Source organism: Ochotona princeps, chromosome 21, assembly GCF_030435755.1.
Source record: "Ochotona princeps isolate mOchPri1 chromosome 21, mOchPri1.hap1, whole genome shotgun sequence".
Lineage (NCBI taxonomy): Eukaryota > Metazoa > Chordata > Mammalia > Lagomorpha > Ochotonidae > Ochotona > Ochotona princeps.
The window spans coordinates 27,087,559-27,113,937 of record NC_080852.1 but is presented as its reverse complement, the minus strand read 5'-3'; the positions used below and the strand labels follow the sequence as shown (position 1 = coordinate 27,113,937).

The following is a 26,379-nucleotide window of genomic DNA, read 5'->3' as shown; positions in this document are numbered from 1 at the left end:
CATTTCTAGGTGCCGAGTGAGGACCAAGCTAAGAGACTCTGACAATGTGCAGGGTCTAGAGTAGGCTGGGGCTGGAGGAGTGGCCAGAATACTGCTGGGTCAGGGAGGAGGTCCCAGCATGTGGTGAGGCTTCAGAGGGGCGGAGGGAGGCTGCTGGCCCCTGGAAAGAATGAAAGCAGCACTGTGTACCATAAACAGGAAGATGTGTATTAGAACACGTACACGCAAGGATGAAAGAGGTATCTGCATCATCAAATACGGAATGTTGAAGAAACAGTTAAAATAAATAAAGACTTGGAGCGCACCAGGGGCTGGCTCGGGCTGGGGCTGGGGGGCCACTGCCTGTCAGCTCCAGGCTGCAGGGCCACTGCCGGGCTACCCTGGCCTCCTCCCTGACGCAGCACAGCTGTGCCTGGGACCATGAGTCTCTCAGGTACCGGGGCAGTGGGCAAGCTCACTCCCCACTCTCATCACTTATCTCTGTGACAATGTCTATCAGGCTCTGGAGCCCGAATATGTAGCCAGCATCCTGGCCCTCGTGCACCACGCTGTCCTCGCCGTAGAGCCTGCAGGTGGTGTGTGCAAAGTCGATCATGCGCACGTCCACAGAGCTGGCACCAATGGGCTTGTAGGCGTAGGCACCAGCAGACTCGTCAGCTGATTCCTCTGACAGGTCCTCCAAGTCCTCAGCATCGGAGTCCAGGGCCACCTCAGGCCACTCCTTGCCATCGTAGATGACGAGCAGGGAGCTCGAGTAGAAGCGGTAGGACTCCTGCCGCTCTAGCACTGTCTTGAGCTCTGCCAGCTTCTTGAGCACGGGGCCCAGGAGCTCACGGCGCAGGTGCCGTCCATTATGGAAGAACTGGAATAGCGCCTCCTTGAAGCCCTGCACCGACAGCTTCCGCCCGTGGTACTTATTCATGAACATGAGCTGCCCACTGCCCGCCTGGTATACCTACAGGAGACAGAGCAAGTGTTCAGCGGATGAAGCCCATGTTAAGGCCTGGTCTGCGATGGTATGAGAGGATGGATTACATCTCTTGTCAAGTAGAACAGCTGCTCGTGAGCTGCTACACTCTTTGGTCAATACCCACCAGCCCCAGGTGTGGTCATTGTGTCCCAGCCCCCTAACTCAACAGTCAGGGGAAAAGACCTAGCCCTCCTGCATTCTCCCCACTCCTTTCCATGCTGATCTCAGAGATCACCCAGGCATGTAAGCCTGGCCCAAATCTGGAGTCTTGTGAATCAAGAGGCCAACACCATGGTGGGGATGTGGCAGCTGCCAGGGCCCCTCACCTGCATGCCACACACGCGCACGCCGATGATGGCGGACGTGCTCTGCTGGCACTTGCGGATCTGGTTGGCTGCCTTTTCCTCAGATGCATCATCGCCATGCTGTCGCGTTCCCATCTTGAGGTCCAGGACACAAGGCACCTCATAGCGCGAAGTCAGGTTCTCCAGTAAGATAAATTCTGAGTAGTTAAGGATAGTTTCCCAATAGGAAGCCACTGCTTGGGACACTGGTGTTCCCTCTCTGCCCCCCAACACTCTCCTTGGGGAACAGGGGAGCCCACAGGTGGTCCTTCCACCTGCCATGCTATATTCTTAAAAGAATTTCTGTTTGTTTATTTGAAAAGCAAAGCAACAAGAGAAGGGAGAGGGCAAGATGAGGACATGCCGGAGAGATATTCCAACTGCTGGCTCATTCCCCAAATAGTTACAGTAGCCAAATCTGAGTCAGGCTGGAGCCAGGATCCTGGAATTCCATCGTGGTCTCCTCTATGGGTGACAGGGGCCCAAGTGCTTGGGCCATCATCTGCTGCTTTTCTAGGCACATTAGGAGGAAGCTGGATAGAGAGTAATGTGCGGGGCTCAAACCTGCACTCTAAAATGGGATTCCAGCACTGCAAATTGTGGTTTAACCTGCTGTTCCAACATTGCTGACCCCTAGGTTTTACGTCTTTAAGAAAAAAAAATCAAAGATTTGTTTTTATTGGATACATCGAGAGGAGGAGAGACAGAGAGGAAGGTGTTCCTCTGCTGATTCATTCCCCAAGTGGCCGTGACAGCCGGAACTGAGCCAAACCAAAGCCAGGAGCCAAGAGCATCTTCCAGGTCTCACCCATGTTTAGCTGGTCCCTTCAGTGAGGCCCTCCTCACCCCCAGAGACCCCTTAGCTGGCACACCAAATCAGCTGTACTTCTAGGCCAGCTCCCAGCCCTGAGGAATGTGTCACCTACCCCTAGTCAGCACACAGGGGTGCAGGGTCCCAAGGCCTTGGGCCGTCCTCGACTGCTTTCCCAACCACAAGCTGGGAGCTGGATGGGAAGTGGGGCTGCCAGGATTAGAATTGGCTACCATATGGGATCCTGGCAGTTGCAAGAAGAGGACTTTAGCTACTAGGCTACTGTGCTGGGCCCAAAATAAATAAGTCTTAAAAGAAAAAAAGAGAGAAAGAAAAACATCTAATTGAAAAATGAATGGCATGGGCCCAAAGCGGTGGCCTAGCAGCTAAAATCCTCATCTTGAAAGTGCCAGGATCCCACATGGGTGCCAGTTCGTGTTCCGGCAGCTCCACTTCCCATCCAGCTCCCTGCTTGTGGCCTGAGAAAGCAGTCGAGGACAGCCCAATGCCTTGGGACCCTGCACCCGTGTGTGAGACCTGAAGGAGGTTACTGGCTCCTGGTTCTGGATTGGCGCAGCACCGGCCTTTGTGGCCACTTGGGGAGTGAATCATCGGACGGAAGATCTTCCTGTCTCTCCTCCTCTCTGTATATCTGACTTGGCAATGAAAATAATAAAAAAAAGAATGGCAGTAACTATGATCCAAAGGAGAAAGACCAGTAAACACCACGCTCCCTGACGGACATGCACAGCAGCAGCTTGGCAAGATTCTTGCCCATCCCTTTCAGAACTGAGCCTGAATCCCATCAGGCCTCTAGATTCAATTTTCAATTTAATGAAAACAGAAGGGACAGAATGACATGTAGGTGACACTCTGGGAATGAACTAGCAACATCTAGATCATGGCACACTCTAGACCTACCTTCTTTGGACAAAAATTTTTACATATTTCAATCAAATGCAACATATGAACCTCACACGGATCTCTATTCAAACCAATCAACAACAAGAACACAGTAATGAGATAGGAGAGTATGGACAAGAACTACCTTTTTGAGAGTAACAAATAATTGCCCACTTTTAAAAAAACTTATTGATGCACAGTATACATACCAAAAAATGTATGTAAGCATACCAGTAAGTTCTTTAATCTCTGTGCACACACAGCCCACTTTTTGAGCAGATCAAATGATTCAAGTTTTTAGAATATATCATTTCGTGACAGCTGCTGAGGTACATGTGTCTGGAATGATGGCTCTCATATCTGCTGCAAGAGGAGGCTGGATGGACACGTGGCCCGGCAGGGAAGACGCCAGTGTTCCACACCGGCATGCTGGAACAGGACACCTGGCTCTGGCTCCTGACCAGCTCCGGCCAGTGTTTACCCTGGGAAGCAGCAGGGAAGGCTCAGGGGAGTCCCTGGGACCCACGGAGATATGGATTGAGCTTCTGGCTCTTGGGTTTGGTCCTCGCCCAGCCCCAGCCATTGCAAGCAAGTCAAACAGCAGATGGGAACTTGATTGGCTTCCTCTAGCCAATTTTTTAAAACAGAAAAGAGTTCAGTGTGGCGTGCTGCGCGTATACACAGGATACAAGTGGGTTTCCTGGTGAACCTGGCTGACGCCTTCTTAGAAATTCATTGTATTATTCTATTTTTAACATGTTTTCCCAAATTAAAATGAAAAAGGAATATAATTTTATCCCATAAGATGAAAGAAAACACAACACACTGAAGAACTTGGTGGATAAGTGACAGGGGTGGGGTTGCAGGCCAGGACCCAATGTATGCCTCACATGCCAATCTGACCAACAGAGACCAAAAGGTTGGTCCCCGCCATCTTCTCTAGCTGATCCCGTAAATGAGGCCCTCCTCACCCCCAGAGACCCCTTAGCTGGCACGCCAAATCAGCTGTACTAGGCTGGCTCTCAGCCCTGAGGAATGTGTCACTTACTCTTAGCCAGCACATAGGGGTTGGTGGCACCTCTGGAAGAGAAATTTAAATTCAACCACAACTTAAAAAACCCAACATCTCCCACCGAACTCCGGGGGCCTTCCTGCCTGCCCCCTCCTGTGAGCAGAGGATACTGTACTGGTTCCGATGCTTCGCATTCTCCTTCATCCTCTGTAACTGCTGCTGGTGACACTTCATGCTCCAAGGGTTGTAGTGTTTAAGCTGGGAACTTACATTCCCCTTTTTCTCTACACTGTAGTATAAGACTTCAGATTTCTTCAGCCACTCAAATTCTTCTTCCAACTTATGACTACAAAGAGAGATAAGGATCCGCTGAATCACAACATTTTACCAAAAAATAGGGCCAAACAGGCACAAAGGCAGTTTTCTAGAGTGACAAAATGAAGTTAGGTATCTTGATATAGTGGTGGTTATAGTTTATGTACCTGCCTAAATTCACTGAACTCTTCAAACAGGTATACTTTATTACATGCATCAAACCTCAACAGGTTGATTAAAACATAACAGGAGCCAGGCTGACACTGCTTTCTACAAGGAGAACCTAGGATACATGACCTGCCACTGTTCCCTGACCCTACAGGCAGCTTCCCTGTCCCATTCCAGGGCTCTCGCTCCTGAGACACCCAAGGTGTCCTTAACTTGAAAATACTGGAGACCAGCAAAATCTGAACTGTAATTTCATAGAGGTCAGTCGATCAATTTAGCTACATTATAAATACTCTATGTACATTATAATTACTCTAGGTACATATGCCCTGCCAACAGAGGGACCTGGAGGCCCTGCCTCCTTGAGTTTCCAGAACACTTAACATGACACTCCTCAGTAAGTAACCTGAGGTGAAGGGACAGAAGCCAGGTGGAGTAGCCACAGAGCTGTTTAAATCTGCCAACTCTGTTTACACAACATAGTATGACCTAAACCCTAAGTCAAAGAAGCTGGGCGTGCCACGTGGGAACCAACTCACCACTGAGTGACAAGGCACTTGCCAAGTGTGTGGCGAGTCTTTATCTCCCAGGAACCAGGCTGTGCCCAGGACCGTCAACCCTTTTCCCCCGTAGAGCCCACCCAGCTCCCTGCCCATTCTGACTCACCTCTTCGACTTCTCCTCCTTCCGGTGCTGGCGTACCCAGTCCTTGGGAGTCTTCTCGGATTCTAGGACATGATGCTTTTTGTTTGTCCACCTGAGCAGCTTAGTTTTTGGCTCACAATCTGAATTGTCTACAAGGTCCACAGTTCCATGGTCCCCTTTTACTGGATATGCTATCAGACACAAATTCCTGTCTTCATCCTCTTCAAAGCACACAGATACTACACCTGCGGAGGGGACGAGGAGTGGCAAAGAGTCTGAATCCTACAGGAAGATGCATTCTGAAAACAGGATTTTAACATTTGGTTTGTTCTTACCCTGTTCCTTAGTCTCTATGTTGCCAGAGGCCCAAACTCATCTGCAAACCTAACAAATATCAGAACAGCTAGAAGAGATGACACCATACAAGACAAGCAATTAGGGAGCAGACATGGCCGAGAGGCTGCCTCTCTGAGGCACTCAACAAGGCAAGAGCCAAAGAATTACAAGACACATTTTTCCGTCATTGAAAATGTTTTATTATTAATTTTCATGTAACTCTTCTAATCCTAAGAAAGATGCCAAAACATTGCTCTTTTTATCTCGTGGGACTTTGTAATGTCCTGAAGTGGAGCTCCGGTGGCATGGAGGCTTGCTTTAAAGCACAGCCCGAATGCAGGAGGAACGCAGTTTTGCCTTGTGGTGAGAAGGATCCAAGGGGTGGGGGGGAGACCGGGGAAGCAAAGCAAAATACAGGGGTAAACAAACCACACAGCACAACAGACACCCTAGCAGGGACTCCCCGCAGCACCCCCACACGAGGGACACCTCAAGCCTTCTGCCCCTTGCAAATGTTTTTATTGGTCTTCGCAGTCTCATGTCACAAGAGAACAAAATGAACACAAGACGGACAGGCTTGTGCACGGAGCACACACGTGTGATGGCCTTGGAAGCAGCTCTGCTCCTTGAGTCTCTAGAACCTGCTACGTGTAATGAGACAGTCTCTGAGGAGGGGCTGTCGGGTGGGAGCGATTCAGCAGGTGCCGACGAGCGCCTTACAGCCGCCTGGCTGACCACCTGGCCTCCCCGGCCTTCCTGCCCCAGGCTCACTCAATCTGCTCAGTCCTTGCTGCCCGCCCGCTCGCTCACTTGCTGCAGGGGACTGTGTGCTCAGAGAGAAATGACACTTCTGAAGTGGCCCCAGCTCTGCACCAGAGGAGCCAGGATGGGGAATTCAGGGAGCCACGCTTCCCTGTGGCTATGGGAGACATGACCAAGGGTAAAAAGGGACAGGGGCCGCCAGCTAACAAAGAGTGTTTGGCTTTGTCCTGGAAAAAACAACAGAGAAGGACCAAGTGAGGGCCCCCAACTCCCCACCTCCGCCACACCACACATGCATTTCAGAGTACAGAACAGCCCAGTACATTTTGTCTTTAAAGAACATAAATCATTTCAGTATTTCATATAACCAGGCAATGCACATTTCACAATTCATTTTTTAATAGAATCAGTGTTGATTTACACCCCACTCCCACACCCCACCAAACCAGTGGCTGCGGCTGTCTCCCCCAAAGGTGCATTCTGAAAAAGGAGTCTTAACCATAATGAATCCAAGAGGTGCCTTCACACAGAAATCCTGGGGCCATCCGATGGGCTTCATCTCCCCAGCGCCGCCTCCCATGGCTGCATTCCATCTGACTCAGCCCTGCCCCCAGCCTACCTAATCACTCGGCCTTCTGGTTTCCTGGAGCACAGAAAGCAGGCAGCAAGTATTCTGTGTAAAATCCTCCCCAAGTCTTCCCCCAGCGTCCCCCCTCAGGAGGGGGGGACTATGGGTTACTGTGATCTAGAGATACCTGAACATAAAACACAACTAAACTTCCACCAAAAAGAAACACAACACAAATCCACAAAACAAAACATAATTGAGCAATCTTAACAGGGCTTGCAACCTGAGGGTGCGAGGTGCCAGGCCGAGGGCCAAGAGGAGGAGGGAGAACTTGGCAAGTGGGAGGGAGGGAGGGGGGAGGACAAGCCGGGATGGCTTCTAGGACGCCTCCTGCCCCCCAGCCTGGCCACCCCCTTGGGAAGCTGGGGCTCACCTTTGTACTGGGGAGTGAATTTCCGCATCTCGGCAGGAAGGGTCTCGTAGAACTGATGCTCCCTTGGGATCAGGGGCTTGCACAGAGTGGTCTCATTGAAGCGGAGCACGCAGGAGTGTCCCCCAACCTGGTGGACAAAGGGCTCCAGCAGGATGCCCTTAGGGTGGGGCTCTGTGTCCATGGCCCTGAAGGCTGGGCTCATCCTCTGGGCCCGGGGGGCGGGGAGAAGGCAGAGGTGGCGGGAGTCCTGCGGCCAGCTCGTCCTCCGTCTGTTCTCCTGTTTGGTCTCAGCTGCTTGGCTTGTGCAAGCCAGGACGCTCTGCCAGAAACAAACACAATTATGACAAGCGATTTGGAAAGTGACTGGGACCCGCCTTAGAGCCTCCAGCCCGCCCAGCTGCTCTAGTAGAAAGACAAACAGGGGGAACTCAAGGGAGGCCAAACAAACACTGCGAGCCTGGGTGGGGGTGGGGGATGTCCCAGGGCTGGGATTCTGATCCCAGTGCCCCACCAACAACCACTGCCTACCAAGCAGTCAATAAGCCCCAGTAAGGTGAAACCACCATTTGAAACCAAATATTCTAGTTAACCCTATCTTTGAGTAAGACAGCCAAGTCTAAGATGAAGGTGAACAAATCTATGTTTATAAAATGCACTAATACAAGGAAAACCTACTAATTCATCACCTGGTAACATCTGCTGGCCCAAGGTATCCTCACACATCTGCCCAAGGTTATACACAATTCTCACTGACCTTGTTAGCCATGGAGCCTGTGACCAGCTTTAACGATTAACATTTGTATCTAACAACTGATCAAAGCTAGCAAACTTCATCTGAAAGGCAGTGTTCCAGGTCACGACGATGATTTTTATCGGTTCTATCCTGACCATCAAAAGCTGGGGTACTCCTTTTACCCAAAAACGAGCTGCTGGGCAATCATGTCATTCCCCCAACTGAAGCCCTGGGCTTTCCACCTGCTAGTAAGCACACCTCCACGCCCCCTCTGAGCTGCATCAGGGCAGGCAATGCCAGTGGTGTACTGGGTCTCACACACTGCAGGCTCTAGGAGCACTCACAGTGTCTGAGCAACACCTCTGGTCTCCAGAGGACCTCCCTGGACACCTGACCAGTCCCCAGGACTCCCAATCTGGTGGTAGAAATGAGGATAGGTCGGGAAGGTTTGCTCTCCAACAAATGCAGGTAAAGTACCTAATGTGTGGCAGGCTGATCACATGGACTTCTGAGTCGTCATGAGGTAGACATGTCGTACCCTGTTGCAATGAAACTGACCTAGGGAGGCCAGGGAAGGTAAGCCAGGACTCCCCAGCCTGCCGAGTGCCTCAACGCAGCAGCCCTGTGGCCTGACGCTTCAGCCTGCCATGGCATGTGGCCCACGAAAGTGCTCTCTTTACAGAACTCTATTTTCTGTCAGTGCCTCTAATGACTTAAGTATTCATTTCTTTCTTTTAGAGAAAAACCTGTGGGTGCCCAAATGGACTCCAGGTTTAAGAATAATTTTTTCTTCATGTAAAGAGCAGTGACACAAAGGTCCTGATTTGATTTCATGGTTCCTTCAAATCACCACATAAGTCCCCAGGATAGGAAGGGTCCAAAAATGTAAGACAATGGAACCTTAAGGATGAGTAGGTCCTAGCCATTCCAGAGTCTCTCCAGGAGATGGCGCTCTCAGATGCCTTTTCTCCTCTTCCATACCGACTAGTTCACCCACACTAATTTACCATGTACTGAGTAACAACGAAGGAAAACTAGTGATTCATAGTCAACCCACCAGCACCAAGGCCTGGTAAACAAAGTACAAGATGCTCCTCATGGGCCAGAGTTGAGAACACAATCCAAAGTTTTCAGAAGGGTATAAAATTGCTTGCACCATCACAGCAATGCTAATGCTGCAAACCTTTTCCACTCTTCAGAATCCATTCAATGTATTTCTTTTTCTTTTTTTTTTTTAATCAATGTATTCAATTAAATACAAAAATACCTTTCTCTGGGCTATTTCTCATATCCAACCCTACATTCCATAAAAAAAATTTTCAACAAGCTAATCCTCTGTCAGAGCCAGCATCCCATATGGGTACCAGTTTGTGTCCTGGCAATTCCACCTCCAATTGGGCTCCTTGCTTGTGTCCTGGGAGAGCAGCAGAATGGTCTAAGTCCTTGGGCCCTTGGCACCCAAGGGGCAGACCTGGAAGAAGCTAAGCTCCTAGCTTTGGACTGGCTCAGCTACGGCTGCTGCAGTCACTGGGGACTGAAAAACCAGGTCCTTGGGGCTCAATACAACAGCCTAGTGGCTAAAGTCCTCACACATGCCTGGGATCTTACATAGGTGCCAGTTCTTATCCTAGCTGCTCCACTTCCCATCCAGCTCCCTGCCTGTGGCCTGGGAAAGCAGTTGAGGATGGCCCAAAGCCTTGGGACCCTACACCCGTGTGGGAGACCTGGAAGAAGCTCGTGGCTCCTTGCTTCAGATTGGCTCAGCTAAGGCTGTTGTGGCCACTTAGGGAATGAATCAATGGACGAAGATCTTCCTCTGTGTGTATCTGCCTTTCCAATAAAAATATTAAAAAATAATAACATTTTAAAAATGCCGAAAATAACACTTAAAAAATACAAACAGGTCCTTCATTGTATCTCTCTAGAATAATGGCTCCGTGTTCTGCAAGGGTTTCTACCTCCTCCATTTCTTCCATGTCTCCAGAAGCAAGTGATGTGCATCTTGCCACCTTCCCTGTGTGCCCCACTCCAGCAGTCCAGAGGATACTTTCCTTGGAGAATCACTATTTTGTTTAGAGAGGTGGGAATACCAAGGCTGAGACCTGCCTGAGCCAAGTCTGATGACAGAGCAAACTTCCACATGGGAGGTGGAATTACACAGGCTAACTGGCCTGGACTGAGGTGGGGCCAGGTTCTGGTTCTAATTCTGCCACTGAACTCTTCTGTGGGACTCCAAGTCCCTGACTCGCTCCCTTTGGGTTCCAGGTTACTGGCAGAAATAGAAGTGGCTCAGTGGGTCGTGACCACTCATTAATGTGCTCAGTAGGATTCCTTTTAATCAAACAGGATGAAGTAGGATGCCTCAGTGCATTCTGTGCACCCAGCCCTGTTCTACCCTGCCTCCGCTTCAACGATTATACTGAGCTCTCAACATGAACAGGAGCATGGCTTCACATATTCCTCACCGCTGCAGATGCAGATGTGGGGCTTCTGTCTGAGCTCCTTCAGAAACTCCTATCACTAAGAAAATGGAGGCTCAACTTCCAAGGACAGTAGGGTTACAGAGCACATCAGCTCCCTTTCCTGGGACCTTGGCCAGGTCAGGAGAAAGAAATGACCCACAGCACCTGCTCTGCTGCACCTGGCACACACTCTCCCCCTCATCCTTGCCCTCACCCTTTCCAAAGGCAATCAGAAGAGTGGAATCTGTTTTAATGGTTTTAAACATCCAAGGTGTCCAAAGCCCAGTTTCTCCCAGAAACCCTGGAGTATAAGCAGTTGCTGCTAAGGCCCCTGTAGCACGTGGACCATGGAGAGGAGGGTCATGACATCACAGTCAACCTGCCCACGTGCCTCACACTCACCCATGAAGGGGCGAGCAGGTAAGGCCCACAGAACATCATCCATCTTCTGACAGTCAGTCTTCTCAGGCAGGCCCCTCCCCCCAGTTCCATTCCATTGGCTTAAGACTCTCCTGGAAATGATGCCATAATGCTGACTATGACTCACAGGAGAGCCTGGGTCCTTAGCTCGCTCCGAGTTCAGTTAACAAGGCTGCAGATGAGATCCACTGGGGCTGCTTCCTCAACCTCAGGAGAAAGCCCAGGGTGAGGCCCTCCCAGGAGGGCAGGGGCCACACGGACTGCCACGGGGACAACAGCTTCACCACCATCCCTCAGATCCACTGCCCCCACAATGCACGGTTGTGCTGCCAGGCTCAATCACTGAGGTCTGACACACTGGGGGCAGGAATATAAAAGGAAACAGCCACTCTGGAGAACAGCTTGGCAGCTTCTTACAAATTAAACATACATTTCACACGCACACATGCACAAAAAGTATGCACATAATTTGGCTTCTAAGTATTTACCTGACAGAAATGCAAATCACAGACCTCTAAGGATTGTGTGCTGCCTCACTATCGCTAAGCACCACCATGCCCAAGGCCACACACAGTGAGAGGGGAAACTGGGGTATTCTATAAAATGGAGTATCATGGGCCCAGTGCAGTAGCCTAGTAACTAAAGTCCTCGTCTTGCATGCCCAGGATCCCATATGGGCACCAGTTCGTGACCTGGCAGTCCCACTTCCCATCCAGATCCCTGCTTGTGGCCTGGGAAAGCAGTGGAGGATGGCCCAAAGTCTTGGGACCCTGCACCTGCGTGGGAGACCTGGAAGAAGCTCTGGGCTCCTGGCTTCAGATCGGCTCAGATCTGGCCATTGTGGCAGGTTGAGGAGTGAGTCAGAGGACAGAAGATTTTCTCCCCCGTCTCTCCTCTTCTCTGTATATCTGCCTTTCCAATAAAAATAAATAAATATTTAATAAAAATGGAATATCACTCAAGAACATGCAAGAGCACACTGCTGCATACCACAATGCAGGTGAACCACAAAAGCACTAGGCCGCGGGGCAGAAGTCAGCACCGGGCCAGTGTGGTGTAATAAGCAAAGTCGCTATGACACCAGCACCCCATATGGGTGCTGGTTCACGTCCTGTCCACTGGCCTGGGAAAGCTTCCTCCCTGGCAACTCCTGGCTCGCGACTCTGGCCTGGCCCAACCCTCGCTGGTACAGCCACCTGGGACGTGGACAGCTATGCCTTTCCTTCTTTTTCTAATAAATAAATCTTGAAAAAATTTTTTTCCACAACAAAATAAAAAACAATCACTAAAAAAAATCCATAAAGAGCTGTAAGTTGAATTTCATTTAGTATAGATGAAAATCATTGTACCCCTCACTGCATATATAAAATCAGCCTATCCAGTTTTGAGTTTACAAAATTCTTCTAAGTGCCCACTACCTTAAAGCAAGAAAAGACCGTACTTTTAAAAGCACGACACTGTTCTGTAGCTTTTACGTGCAAATTTTTGTCTGAAATTCCATTTCCCATCCATTATTACTAGAATCCTTACCTCACCGTAAGCACTTCCATCACCCATGTCCAGTCAACCCAGACTGCGACTGTAAACAGAGGTTTATCCCTAACTATGCTGAAAACACCTGTGAGCCTTTCACAGCTGAGATGTGGCCAGCCATGCTCCCCGTGTAAACAATCCACGACATTAGTTGCTGGTACTAACATATCTAAAGCCACTCCCTTACTTTGAAAATCTAATTTTATCACACTAACAAATCTCTGTTGCAGTTACCTTTTTAATCCTTTTTTAAAAAATTTATTCATTGGGCCATGCCATGGTATAAAGCTTAAGCCTCTATCTGTGGTACTGGCTTCCTTTATGGGTGGCAGTTCAAACCCCAGTGACCCACTTCCAATTCTGTTTTCAGCTAATGGCTTGGGAGGGCTGCAGAGGATGGCCCAAATGCCGTGTGAGTTCCAGCACTCACATGCGCGTCCCTGCACCCACACGGGAGACCCAGAGGAAGCTGCCGGCTCCAGCTGTTGGAACCATTTGAAGAGTGAACCAATGGATGAAAGATGTCTCTCCTTCTGTCTCTGGAATTCTGTTTTTAAGAGATCTTCCATCTGCTGATTCACTTCCCACATGGAAGTAACAGCCAAGGCTGGGTGACGCTGAAGCCAGGCGCTTTACCTGGTTGATAGAGGCTCAAATGCTTGGGTCATCTTCCACTACTTTAACAGGCACATTAGCAGGGAGCTGGATTGGAGGTGAAGCAGCAGGAACTTAAACCAACACTCATATGGGATACTATGTTGTAGCTGGTCACTTAACCCACCGCACTGCAATGCCAGTCCCTTCAAAAAATTTTTAAACATTTATTTTTTTTAGATTTATTTATTTTTATTACAAAGTCAGATATACAGAGGAGAGACAGAGAGGAAGATCTGCTGCGCTGATCCGAAGCTGGGAATCGCCCACACAGGTGCAGGGTCCCAAAACTTTGGGCCACCGTTGACTGCTTTCCCAGGCCACAAGCAGGGAGCTGGATGGGAAGTAGAGCTGCCAGGATTAGAACCAGCACCCATATGGGATCCCGGGGGGTTCAAGGCGAGGACTTTAGCTGCTAGACCACACCGCTGGGCCCAAAGACTTATTTTTTTAAAAAGATTTATTTATTTTTTTATTGGAAAGTCAGATACACAGAGAGGAGAGAAACAGAGGAAGATCTCTCATCCACTGCTTCACTCCCCAAGTGGACGCAATGGTTGGAGCTGAGCCAATCCAAAGCAAGGAGCCAGACCTCTTCCAGGTCTCCCACATGGGTGTAGGGTTCCCAAGGCTTTGGGCTGTCCTCGACTACTTTCCCAGGCCACAAGCAGGGAGATAGATGGGAAACAGAGCAGCTGGGATATGAACCAGCACCTACATAGGACCCTAGTGGTTGCAAGGTGAGGATTTAGCCAGTAGGCCACTGCACTGGAGTTTCTTCAATTATTTTTAAAGCAAAAGTAACCTTAATACTTAGAGCAGAACATAAATGTCGAAAAAGCCTTTCCATAAAGTATCCATGAGGAAATAAAAATCAAGGAGGTGGCAAAGCAGGTAAGCTGCTACCTGGGATCCCTCATATCATATCAAGGTACCTAGTTCAGTCCCTGTTCCTCTGCTTCTGACCCTCCTTCCTGCTAACATGCATCCTGGGAGGCAGACAGCATGGGTTTAAAGGGTCCTGGTCACCATGAGAGAGCCAGGAGTTCTTGGCTCCTAGCTTTAGCCTCATCCAGGCACAGCTGATACAGGAGTCAAACAGTAGAAGGAAGATCTGACTTTCTGTGTCTTTCTTTCAAAGTAAAAATAAGCCATTTCAATGACACTGGTTTCCCTGTTGTTTCTCTGCTACACCTGACACAAACATCTGCCTCAAAGCCTGTGCAGCTGCTGTTCCTCTTGCTGGGTACATACTCCTCAGAGACCCCACCCTGGCCCACTCTCCCAGCCTTCACCAGCTTCATACAAGGTCTTCAGATGAGCTGGGCACCTGGCCTAGAAATCCAGGCAAGCCACCCAAGGCCCCTATCAGGGTGTCTGACTCATTCTTGACTTTAGCTCCATATTCCAGCTTCCTGCCAATGCAGCTGGCTCAAGCAGCTGGTTCCCTGCCTCCCACGGGGCAGGTCCAGATTGAGTGTCTGGTTCTCTCCTCTCAGCTGGCCCAGGAAATCCTGGCTGGTTGTGGGCATTTAAAAAGCAAACCATTAGAGTCTAGCCTGGTAGCCTAGTGGGATCCCATATGGATGCCGGTTCATATCCTGGCTATTCTACTTCCCTTCCAGCTCCCTGGCTTGTGACCTGGGAAAGCAGTCGAGGACGGCCTAGGGCCTTGCGACTCTGCACCCATGTGGGAGATGCAGAAGAGGCTCCTGGCTCCTGGCTTCAGGTTGGCTCAGTACCAACTGCTGTAGCCACTTGGGGAGTGAACCAACTGATGGAAGATTTTTCTGTCTCTCCTCCTCTCTAAACATGACTTTCCAATAAATCTTTAAAAAAAAAAATAGAACAAATGATTAGATCAAAACTTTGTCTTGATATCTCTTGAATAATAATAAACAAATAATTAAGTGCCACATTTGGCCAGCCACTCTCCCTGAGTACCCTCTCATTTCCTCTCAGTGGCTGTCATTGTCTAACCTGGTCTACGGCTCTTACAGGTCTTGTTTATTGTCTGTTTTCTCCCACCCAACATCTACTTGAAAACAATTTTACGAAGCCCGGCAGCGTGGCCTAGCAGCTAAAGTCCTTGTCTTGAATGTGCCGGGATCCCATGTGGCAGCTGGTTCTAATCCCGGCAGCTCCACTTCCCATCCAGCTCCCTGCTTGTGGCCTGGGAAAGCAGTTGAAGAAGGCCCAAAGCTTTGGGACCCTGCACCTGTGTGGGAGACCTGGAAGAAATTCCTGGATCCTGGTTTCGGATCGGCATAGCATCGGCCGTTGCGCTCACTTGGGGAGTGAATTATCGGACGGAAGATCTTTCTCTCTGTCTCTCCTCCTCTCTGTATATCTATCTGACTTTCCAATAAAAATGAAATAAATCTTAAAAAAAAAAAAAAGAAAACAATTTTACGAAGTCAGATTTGGGCTGTTGTTTAATTATTGCTTAAACTCCAAGAATCTAAAAGAGCACTAATAGAGTAGTGCTCTCAAACCACTACTGTGTCATAAATGGATGTTCAGAAACCTCGAAAGGCACGGCACCCTTTGTAATGATCACTCAAATGCAAGCCAATCAATCATACAAGCAGAACAATTAGCATAAAGAGACACCACTGCACACTACACAAAACGCATTTCAAAAACTGAATACCTATCTTAGTAATGATATAAAGGAACTAGGTGGGGGGGAGGGAATTGTGGAGGGGATAAGGGAAATGCCAGGAGCCTACAGAATTGTATCATAAGATGATAATAATAATAATGTAAAAAAAAAAGTTAAAAAAAAAAAGAACTGAATACCTTTACTTTTAAAGTCAGAATTAGAGAGAGAAAGAGGGGCAGAGAGACCTTCCACCTGCTGGTTCACTCCCCAGCTGGCCACAATGGCCAGAACCTGGCCAGGCAGAAGCCAGAAGCCTAGAACTCTACTCAGGCCTCCATGTAGGTGAAGAGCACTAGGCCTCTCTCTGTAATTCTGACTTTCAAATGAATAAATCTTAAGAGGAAGAGGAAGAAGAACAGTACTAAGAAGGCTGGCACCCTACTCCTAACCTTGAAGCAGCTGAAGGCCGGCTGGCGGGGAGGGGCCCTCTGCACCCCAGCAGGCAACTAACCTACCAAAGCAGCAGGACTAGAGAAAAGGCTCCAAGGCCTGCAACAACCCAGCTCCATCTCCAATACCAGATGCTCACTGTCCCACCCTAGACTGTATGTTATCCTAACAAATAAAAAAAGAAGCCACAGTTATAACAGAATGCTTTCACAAAAGTCCTATGATGTAGATCCTTCCCCTGATAGAGTCAAGGGACACTAGCAACAGAAAATCCTGTCCCAGACACATGCACAAGTTTTTCCCTAAGGGACACACACTGCAGTCCTGCATCAGTGCTTGCCTTCCAGACCCTGAGCACGCCTGTGTGGGCACACTGGCTAGCTATCCTGGCGCCCCGTCAGAAAAGGAGCAGGCCTGCGTGGGCACACCAGCCACCCTGGGGCCTCGGCCCAGCTCAGGGCCCCAACAGAGCAGGCTTCTGGAAAGCCCCAATATCAACCGGACAGGGTGAAGGAGGGTTCTGCCTGCCAAGAAATATGTTTATCCAAGTAAGCTGCTACATTGATATAGATCTTAGCAATTTACAAAGCCTCTTCTGGCTAAAAACGTATTACTAATACCTCAAGTAAATCTAAAATATTGATTCTAAACTATCTTTTTTAAATTTAAGATTTATTTATTTTTATTTATTTTTATTATATTATAGCCACTGTAACCTAGTGGCTAAAGTCCTCGCCTTGAACACGTCAGGATGACATATGGATGCAGGTTCTAATCTTGGCAGCTCCACTTCCCATCCAGCTCTCTGCTTGTGGCCTGGGAAAGCAGTCAAGGATGGTCCAAAGCCTTGGGACCCTGCACCCATGTGGGAGACCCAGAGGAAGCTCCTGGTTTCAGATCAGCACAACTCCAGCTGTTGTGGCCACTTGGGGAGTGAGTCAACAGAGGGTCTTCCTCTCCGCCTCTCCTCCTCTGTATGTCTGACTTTCCCATAAAAAAGTAAATAAATCTTAAAAAAATAATAATATATGCAGTAGCATTGGTGACAGTACCACTTGCAGAGTATCCTTCATGAGTGCGAGACTGCCTTCCCAGAAAGACATACAAGGCATCTGAAACATTGTGTGAGGCAACGAAGCACAACCTTACTCACAGCTCCCAAGCAGGGATCACAATGACCTCTTGAGAATCTGCCAGGGGGGTGGTCAGTATCTTGAATTAATTCAGATTACATGCAAGAACCAAGAAAGGAGGACAAGGCACTTCACTTTTGACATCTAGTCCCTTTTTTAATTCATTACAGCAAAGGTAAGAACTTCTCAACGTAAAAGACTGTCTTTGAGCACGATGCAAATTATTCCTAGGTGGAAGGTAACCTCCTTCCTTCCCAGGCCCACCTGTCCCAAGCCCGTTGAAACAAGTACCCCGAGTCTGTCAACTACCCACTGACACCCCCAAAGGACTCTAGGGTCCCGCATCCTGGGATCCCAGTTCTTTCATGGCCTCCTAAACACAGGCACAAAATAAGACTTGATCCAGGGCCCAGTGCAACAGCATAGTAGTTAAAGTCCTCACCTTGCACACGCCGGGATCCCATATGGGCACTAGTTCTAATCCTGGTGGCCCTGCTTTCCATCCAGCTCCCTGCTTGTGGCCTGGGAAATCATTCGGGGATGGTCCAAAGCCTTGGGACCCTACCTCTGTGTGGAAGACCCGGAAGAGCTCCTGGCTCCTGGCTTCAGATTGGCTCAGCTCCAGCCATTATGGTCACTTGGGGAGTGGACCATCAGATAGAAGATCTTCCTCTCTGTCTCTCCTCCTCTCTGTATATCTGCCTTTCCAATAAAAATAAATAAATCTTAAAAAAGAAAGACCTGATCCAGACCCTCTGCTAATGGACTAAGATGCCTCAAGATGTGGGTCCCTGCTACCCACATGAGCGGCTGATGAAGCTCTGGCTCCTGGCACTGGCCTAACCTAGCACCCCTGGTCGTTGTGGCTATCTGGGGAATGAATCAGCAAACAAAAAAATCTCTCTTGTCTGAATTAGTTACTGGTGAATTTTCTCCCCATCATGTTGCTGAAGTTCATGAACTACACATTCTTTAACTACACGCATCCCTCCTCTTCATCCATCGGGCAATCCCAGGAAAGTCCTCAGGCAGACAGTGCGACTCTGCTCAACCCTCATGTCAGATGCTGGGACTCCAGCCTCCACAGTGCAGAGTCAGCATGAGAAAGGAGGCAATCAGCACGTCCAGCCAGCACACACCACAGGTAAAGCACATCTCAACAAAGAGGCAGCAAGGTGAAAGCCGACAAGCTCGCAGGAGCTGCTTCATCCCAAGATCAACCGCAAGCATATCCAATGTGCACAGAAATGGGATCTCAATCAGAGACTAGAAGGGGAGGAGGTGGTACCGAAAACACATCCCTGATGTAGCTTTATATCTGTAGAACAAACTATCCTATTGGCCCAATGCAGGCATGGCTCAACACAAGAGGTGACCAGTGGCTTCTTCGTTTTCAAGATTTAGTTTATTTAAAAGGCAAAGTTACAGAAGAGGGAGACAGACCACTTCTATCCAGTGGTTTATTCCTCAAATGGCTGCAATGTCAGGGCTTGGCCAGGCTGAAGCCAGGGGCATGGAAGTCCATTGGGGTCTCCCATGTCAGAGAAAGGTGGCCAGACACTTGGGTAAATACCCACTGTTCTCCCAGGCTCACCAGCAGGGAGCCTGTTGGGGTCCGTGCAGTGGATGTGGGGGACAGGAAGGTGTGAAGAGTATTGTTCCATTGCAGGCAGGGCCGCAAGGAACTTCCCACTATATGGCAGGGCCAGGCAGATGTCTCTACAACCACATGAATGCAGCTCCACCTTCCTTTGCATGGACACTGGACCACCCTGCAGAAGAATTCTAATCCATTCAGGCATTGTTTGCTGCTGTGGAGTTGGCTTTTTACTCAATGTGAGCTTGGAGGTTAATGTCAATAATAATGTCTTTTTTTAGGGTGGGACTGGGGCCCAAGGACTTGAACTTCCGGCAGGCAGCTACCTTGCTGCCTGCCGGGGGCCTTGGGATGGCCTCGCCTCAAGCCTGGGAACACACAGTAGCTACCACGTACACGTGGGGAGCTGCTCCCAGATTTGCCGGAACCTCGATGGCTACCCCTTTTCTGGGTGAGTCCCGGGGGTCTGTGTAGCGGGTCTGGGCCTCCCCTACTGCTCGCCATGTGGCTTGAGCTGGGGGGAGGAGCCAGGAAGGGTGGGACTGGGGCCCAAGGACTTGAACTTCCGGCAGGCAGCTACCTTGCTGCCTGCCGGGGGCCTTGGGATGGCCTCGCCTCAAGCCTGGGAACACACAGTAGCTACCACGTACACGTGGGGAGCTGCTCCCAGATTTGCCGGAACCTCGATGGCTACCCCTTTTCTGGGTGAGTCCCGGGGGTCTGTGTAGCGGGTCTGGGCCTCCCCTACTGCTCGCCATGTGGCTTGAGCTGGGGGGAGGAGCCAGGAAGGGTGGGACTGGGGCCCAAGGACTTGAACTTCCGGCAGGCAGCTACCTTGCTGCCTGCCGGGGGCCTTGGGATGGCCTCGCCTCAAGCCTGGGAACACACAGTAGCTACCACGTACACGTGGGGAGCTGCTCCCAGATTTGCCGGAACCTCGATGGCTACCCCTTTTCTGGGTGAGTCCCGGGGGTCTGTGTAGCGGGTCTGGGCCTCCCCTACTGCTCGCCATGTGGCTTGAGCTGGGGGGAGGAGCCAGGAAGGGTGGGACTGGGGCCCAAGGACTTGAACTTCCGGCAGGCAGCTACCTTGCTGCCTGCCGGGGGCCTTGGGATGGCCTCGCCTCAAGCCTGGGAACACACAGTAGCTACCACGTACACGTGGGGAGCTGCTCCCAGATTTGCCGGAACCTCGATGGCTACCCCTTTTCTGGGTGAGTCCCGGGGGTCTGTGTAGCGGGTCTGGGCCTCCCCTACTGCTCGCCATGTGGCTTGAGCTGGGGGGAGGAGCCAGGAAGGGTGGGACTGGGGCCCAAGGACTTGAACTTCCGGCAGGCAGCTACCTTGCTGCCTGCCGGGGGCCTTGGGATGGCCTCGCCTCAAGCCTGGGAACACACAGTAGCTACCACGTACACGTGGGGAGCTGCTCTAGGGCGGCCAGCGCACCATTTGGCGCCAGGCTCTGCCTGCTGGCCGCCCGGCCAGAGTTTTTGACTTTTGGTTCATTGACCTGCTGCCTGGGAGGCTCCCTCCTGAACCCATAGTGCTTGGGGCATGAAGCACTGTGCTTGCTAGTAACCTGATCTCTGAACACCTCAAAGTCTCTTTGGGGATCCCTTCAATCAAAATGAAGGAAACAGAATGCTGGCAATGAGGGAATCCCAAATGAACTTGAGGCTTGCAGCTAATGCTCCTCAGAACAACCACGGGCAGGTGTGTGATTTACGGCTAGGAACAGGCCCAATCTGGGAGGTAAGGGGACACCACAACTGGGATGAGGCTCCCACCAAGGAGTGTATGTGCTGGAATGGGGGCTGCGTTCTATCTAGGAAACAGTTGTAGTCACCCTAGGCACTAGTGTGGGCTGGGATTGGATGCACCAGGCCGGTTCAGATCCCAACACCATCTGGTGTTATGGAGAACCAGGGTAGATGTGGGACTGACTAGGCTGGGTCTCACTCCTCTTCTGAGCGATGTGTGAGCTGTACGTGGGTATGGACGAGCCATGGCCGGGCTGAAACATCCAACATCAAGAACCAGAATGGGGTGAAAGCCAGCCAGGAAAAACCACTGTTCCTGCTAGGACAGGAGGTGAACTGAGTAGGGTTGGCTCAAGAACCCCCTGGTAGCGCAAAATCTGGCATTGGGAGGGGTTCTGATGGAGGAGCCTGGGCAACTCCTCTGGCAGGACACAGTCCCTGCAGGTAAGCGCAAGAAGCATGATAGGAAACAGCCCAGAATAGGCCATGGAAAGTTTCCCACTGGCATACATTCGGCATGGGTCAGGAGCAGACCAGGCTGAATCAGTTCATGTCAACCACTGGCAAATCCGATCGCCAGAACAGAGTGTGGGATGGGCCGGGTTTGGTTGCGACACAACCAGTACACATTATGGAATGCCAGGGCGTGGCTGCCTGTACTGGATGTGAATGCAGCACCCATCCAGCACACGTGAGATCCAGGAAGGAAGGGGCAGAGCTGGCGGGGGGATTAAGGGGCTGGTCCCCTCACCAGTCAGCTACTCCCACTGGAGAGTTTTGGCTGGGATAGAGACAGACCCGACCAAGCAAGGCTATAACACCTGTGCGCTGCATGTGGACTAGATCAGGGCCGCAGCATCAGCTGGCAGAAGCTGGCACTGGGGACTAATTCTGTCGAGTCAAATCTCAGGACCACCTAAAGAGTACATAAACCGGGACAGAGAGACCTGGGAGGGAAAAGTGGGTTCCCCCTTCTTGGGTCACTATTCCCGTGGGAGGGCATGAAAACTAGGACGGGGGCTGGGATGGCTAGATAGAGAGGCACTCAACAACATCTGTGAGGGCTGGATGGTTGAGTTGGTTAGATAGAACTAAGCTTTAATACCCATTGACAAGTACCAGAGCCAAATGGGATGGGGGACAGACTGGTCTTCTGCTACACATACTGGCAAACCAGGGTAGGGGGCGGGCTTGGAGGGGGTTATTGTGGGTCGCCCCTACTAGGCTGCAGCTCCCACTGGTTGATGTAAGGGCCGAACCAGACTGGACTGCAACACCCATTGGTTCCAGTGCAACTCGGGACTGAAAACAGAACCAACCCAGCAATTGCAACCACCAGCTGATCGGGGTGATGGACTGTGCCGGGCCCTGTGCTTGCTAGAACATGCAAGAAACTAGTCTGGGAATACCTCAAAGTATCTTTGGAGATCTCCCCAATCGAACTGCTGGACTCAGAACTCTAACCAAGACAAGACAGAAGACAGAACAGGACAATCATTCATCTCAGCTATATGTTGGCAGCAAATTATGGGGCAAACGGAGACTTTATGATGGACCATATCAATTGGTGGACGACCTCATCGAGCGAAACTGGCAGCGATTCATAACTGCAGAACTATTAACACACTCGAGCACATATCTCAGAGCATGCCCCACATCCGGGACTTAGGGTGGGCGGGAAACCGGGTGGGGCTTCTCCCTCAATATTCCCCTTTACCTCAGATACGTGATGGAAACAATATGGACATAATAGCATTACCCACTTTCCTATCCCCCTAAACCTTTTTTTTCCTTCTTTTTCCTATAACTGTAATTAACTATGTAAAGATTGTCAACAACAATACAATAAAAAGAAAAAAAATTAAAAAAAAAAAAAAAAACAAACAAAAAAAAACAAAAAAAAAAAAATAATGTCTTTTTTTTTTTTAAGATTTATTTATTTTTATTACAAAGTCAGGTATACAGAGAGGAGGAGAGACAGAGAGGAAGATCTTCTGTCTGATGATTCACTCCCCAAGTGAGCCGCAAAGGCCGGTGCTGCGCCGATCCGAAGCCAGGAACCTGGAACCTCTTCCAGGTCTCCCATGCGGGTGCAGGGTTCCAAAGTTTTGGGCTGTTCTCAACTGCTTTCCCAGGCCACAAGCAGGGAGCTGGATGGGAAGTGGAGCTGCCAGGATTAGAACTGGTGCCCATATGGGATCCCGGGGCATTCAAGGTGAGGACTTTAGCCGCTAGGCCACGCTGCCGGGCCCAATAATAATGTCTTGCAAAAGGGCCTTCTATTATTCGTACTGTCTTGGCTGTCCCCATTGACTTTATGCTAATCAAGGGACCTATATTTAGGGTTTCATTCCTTCCTTGATCTTTAGGTTCTCATTTTCTCTGTGAGACAAGATTAAGTTGTAGAGTAAGAATTGTAGTAGGAACTTCTATTGTTTTTAGGTAAAGCAAATGGCAGAATTATCCTTAGAAACACCCACTTGACCATGACGTAAAAAGTCGGAGCCAGAGTTTGACTGCTTCTGTATAAATAAAGCGGACAGCTTTCCCGCATTGTCCATTATGATCACAAAATTGCAGTGGTCCATTTCTTTCCTCTTTACGCCTCATCCATGCACCCTTCTCCAGTTCCGAACTCAGCTGGAGCTGGACTCCGGCAGGAGCCGGATCAGAAGTGCAGCAAACAAGACTGGAACCAGTGCTCGTACAGGATGTGGTATTGCAGGTGACAACTGGATCTGTACAACACTGGCCTCAGTGGGCTCCTCTGATGATGGGGTTAAAGTAGAATGAGACAGCCAGCCTTGTAACACCCATACCAGCCTTATAAGATCCAGCCTAGGTATCAACTGTACATTCACTACCCCGCCCTTCAGCCTCTCTTCAAAGAGCAGTTTTAGCGGGGCCATCGCACAGAGGGTGGTGGGCACCTGGGATACTAGCATCCCATACGAGCACTGGCTTGTAGTCAGGCTGCTTTACTCTGGCCCAACTTGCAGCAAGGTCGTTAACCAGCTGGGAGATCAGGATGATTTTTTTGGCTTCCAACTTCAGCCTGGCCTAGCCTGGTTGGAAGACCAGGATAAAAGATCTTCAGTCTCTCTAGTACTCTTCCAAATAAATGAAAAGTATTAATTTATGTGGCAGGGGCGTTCAAGGTGAGGACTTTAGCCACTAGGCCACGCTGCCAGGCCCAGTAGTGTCCTTTACAACATGCCAGAATGGAGCCAGTGTCATGGCCTAGTGAGCAAGTCTACCATCTGTAATGAGGCATCCCATATGGGTATGTGCCATTCCAGTCCCAGCTGTTTTGCAAAATAATGTTTTGTTTTCCAGAGTTTTGTTTTACAAGAGTAATTTCGGAGTCTGGGGTGGTGGCTTTGAGGCTAAAGTCCTCGCCTTGAAAGCCCCGGGATCCCATATGGGCACCAGTTCTAATCCTGGCAGCTCCACTTCCCATCCAGCTCCCTGCTTGTGGCCTGGGAAAGCAGTTGAAGAAGGCCCAAAGATTTGGGATCCTGCACCCATGTGGGAGACCCAGAAGAAGCTCCTGGCTCCTTGCTTCAGATCAGCTCAGCTCCAGCCGCTGCGGTCACTTGGGGAGTGAACCATTGGATGGAGTATCTTCCTCTCTGTCTCTCCTCTTCTCTGTATAACTGCCTTGCCAATAAAAATAAATTAATCTTTTTTTAAAAAAGTGAGGACAGTGAGAGGGGATAAACAGAATTATCCTGGCCAGAAGTTGGACATCATAAAACATGATGAATACCTACTCCTTTTATTATGTGGCAGGTAATAAGCAAAAGCATAATTTAAAATACAACCACACAAAAGCAATTATCAGCTTACTCCCTTTCATACAAAACTGTGTTCAATTTATTTCTCAGGAAGATGATCCCACAACACAAAATAACTTCACTTGGGAAAATATCCCTCCACACACCCCCAACAAAATGCATCCTCCAGATAAGCCAAACAATGGAAAATTTTCACCTCAGTGAGCTGGCCTCAGGGAGGCTCTGGCTCATCCTTGTTGCCTAGATACGGGTGTGACATCTCTGGAGCTCACAGAAAGCTGCTGCACTGGTCGTCAGGGCTGATGCTGCCTGGTGTGGCTCACTGCCCACACACACAGCACTGTACTACTCTGTCACTCAACCCAGCATCAAGCCTTTCACATCCGCCACACTGGCCTCTACAATGACATCAGCTCTAGCGTGAATTCTCATCCTTATGTTTTTTTTTTACAATGTCCCTGAATGTCACAAAGCAGGTAAACCTACAGGAAGGACAGTTACTTCTTCAACTGATATTTTTTTCTCTTCCCCAACCCCCCATAAAAACCAGTATGTTATTTAGTCACCTAGTACAGTCAAATTCCGTAACATTCATGTTGTAATTTCTAATTCTGACAGTGGTGACCTTTAAACAACACGTTCAAACTTCTCTTTAAATATTTAATACCAACTTACAATATGCAATTACACAAACCCTGCAGCAATAACTCAGGTAAATAAGCATCTTAGGTTCACTTAAAATGTTATCCTGCTAAAAATGCAAACACAGCATTTTAAATCCAATCAACAAAATTACTGTGGTTCTATCTTTTGTATATATATATATATATATATATATATATATATATATATATACACACACACACTAAATAACAAACGGTATTTGCAGCATTTTTGTCACCAAGCCTCAAAAGTTGCTATACTTTTTCTTAAACTATTCTCACAGATTTTTTTTTTATTCTATGTATATTCATAGAATGTACCACAATGTGGAAAACCAAGCAGCCACTAGTTCCAACTCCGCGGCTATTAAGAGCAGTAGATGGTACCCTCATCTACATGTTCTCCATTTTTAGTGTAGCTTTCTTGATACCCCAGACCCAGCAAAACCCTAAAATGAAACAAGCCATTAGCATGAAAAAGAAAAACAAATGTGAAAACTCCATTCAAGGTGGAAATGTCACCAAGAAGCAGGCCTTCTCTGGGCTACTTTAAGAAACTGATTTGGTAATAATGTTAGATGTGAAGCCTGCCCATTAAACACCTGCCGACGGGTCTGACTGGCATGAATCAACACCCAAAATGGCTGCACCCTGGCTGGCCCTAGGTAACAATCCCTGAGGCTCTGACCCCTCAACCCCAACAGTCAGGCAGAGACAGCCCTCCTCCACCAATAACCGGGGACAGGGTGGCAGTCAACGACCAGGGCAGACCCCTCGGTGACACCGGGCACAAGGACCTCACCACGACCCTGGGAAACACTGTCAACGGGGGAGACCTTGCTCCTCTCTCCAAAAGACGGGAGACCCCTTGCATGTAGAGACGCGGCCCACCTCCCAAACCCGACGGAGGTCGTCCTCCTCCATGAAGACACGAAGCTCCTTCAGATTCAAGGAGAGTTCCCAGCTCCACACAGAAGCAGCGGGCAAGGAAGCCCGCCCCCACAAGGACCCCGGGAGACCCCCACCCCAAAGGGGACGGCGACAACCTGCGAGGACTACAGACCCCGCCCCGCAGCAACCCGGAAAAACCCTCCCCCGGAGCTCCTGGAACTGCAGAGGGCCAGGAAAGCGCGACGAGGCAGGCGTTACCTGCGGCCTCAGCCCGGTCCCGCGGCGTTTCCGTCCTATTGTTTCTCTCCCATCAAAATGGCTGCTGCCGCGCCCCGCCCCGCCCCCTGCGCCTCGCTCCCGACGCCCCTCGCTATTGGCTCGCGCCGGGGGCCGCACAAGCGGACTGGCGGGTCTGAA

The 26,379-nt window shown here is 49.7% G+C and overlaps 1 protein-coding gene across 2 annotated transcripts; it reads right to left on the bottom strand.

The window, feature by feature from the left end:
- Nucleotides 1–186: 186 nt before the first annotated feature.
- IP6K2 (inositol hexakisphosphate kinase 2) lies at nucleotides 187–26,379 on the bottom strand. 2 transcript variants are annotated; one of them, XM_004581441.3, is made up of 6 exons: nucleotides 26,221–26,379; nucleotides 7,267–7,585; nucleotides 5,190–5,412; nucleotides 4,211–4,386; nucleotides 1,297–1,472; nucleotides 187–955 (listed from the first exon to the last, which is right to left on the bottom strand). In XM_004581441.3, exons 2-6 carry the CDS (start codon nucleotides 7,466–7,468, stop codon nucleotides 455–457), a joined length of 1,278 nt encoding a protein of 425 aa, XP_004581498.1. In that variant the 5' UTR covers nucleotides 7,469–7,585; nucleotides 26,221–26,379; the 3' UTR covers nucleotides 187–454. The 2 variants fall into 2 exon arrangements, with proteins under 2 accessions (XP_004581498.1, XP_058534475.1); XM_058678492.1 differs by lacking the exon at nucleotides 26,221–26,379 and adding an exon at nucleotides 10,864–11,292.

Bases quoted from the DNA above. Each gene is read 5' to 3' on its own strand.
- IP6K2 (XM_058678492.1), bottom strand. From the start codon at position 10,953: ATGGAACTGGGGGGAGGGGCCTGCCTGAGAAGACTGACTGTCAGAAGA. The intron at 4,387-5,189 runs GTGAGTCAGAAT...CTCTCTTTGTAG, and splicing joins AAGGAGGAGAAGTCGAAGAG to TCATAAGTTGGAAGAAGAAT. The intron at 1,473-4,210 runs GTATCCTCTGCT...TTAACTACTCAG, and splicing joins GAAGCATCGGAACCAGTACA to AATTTATCTTACTGGAGAAC.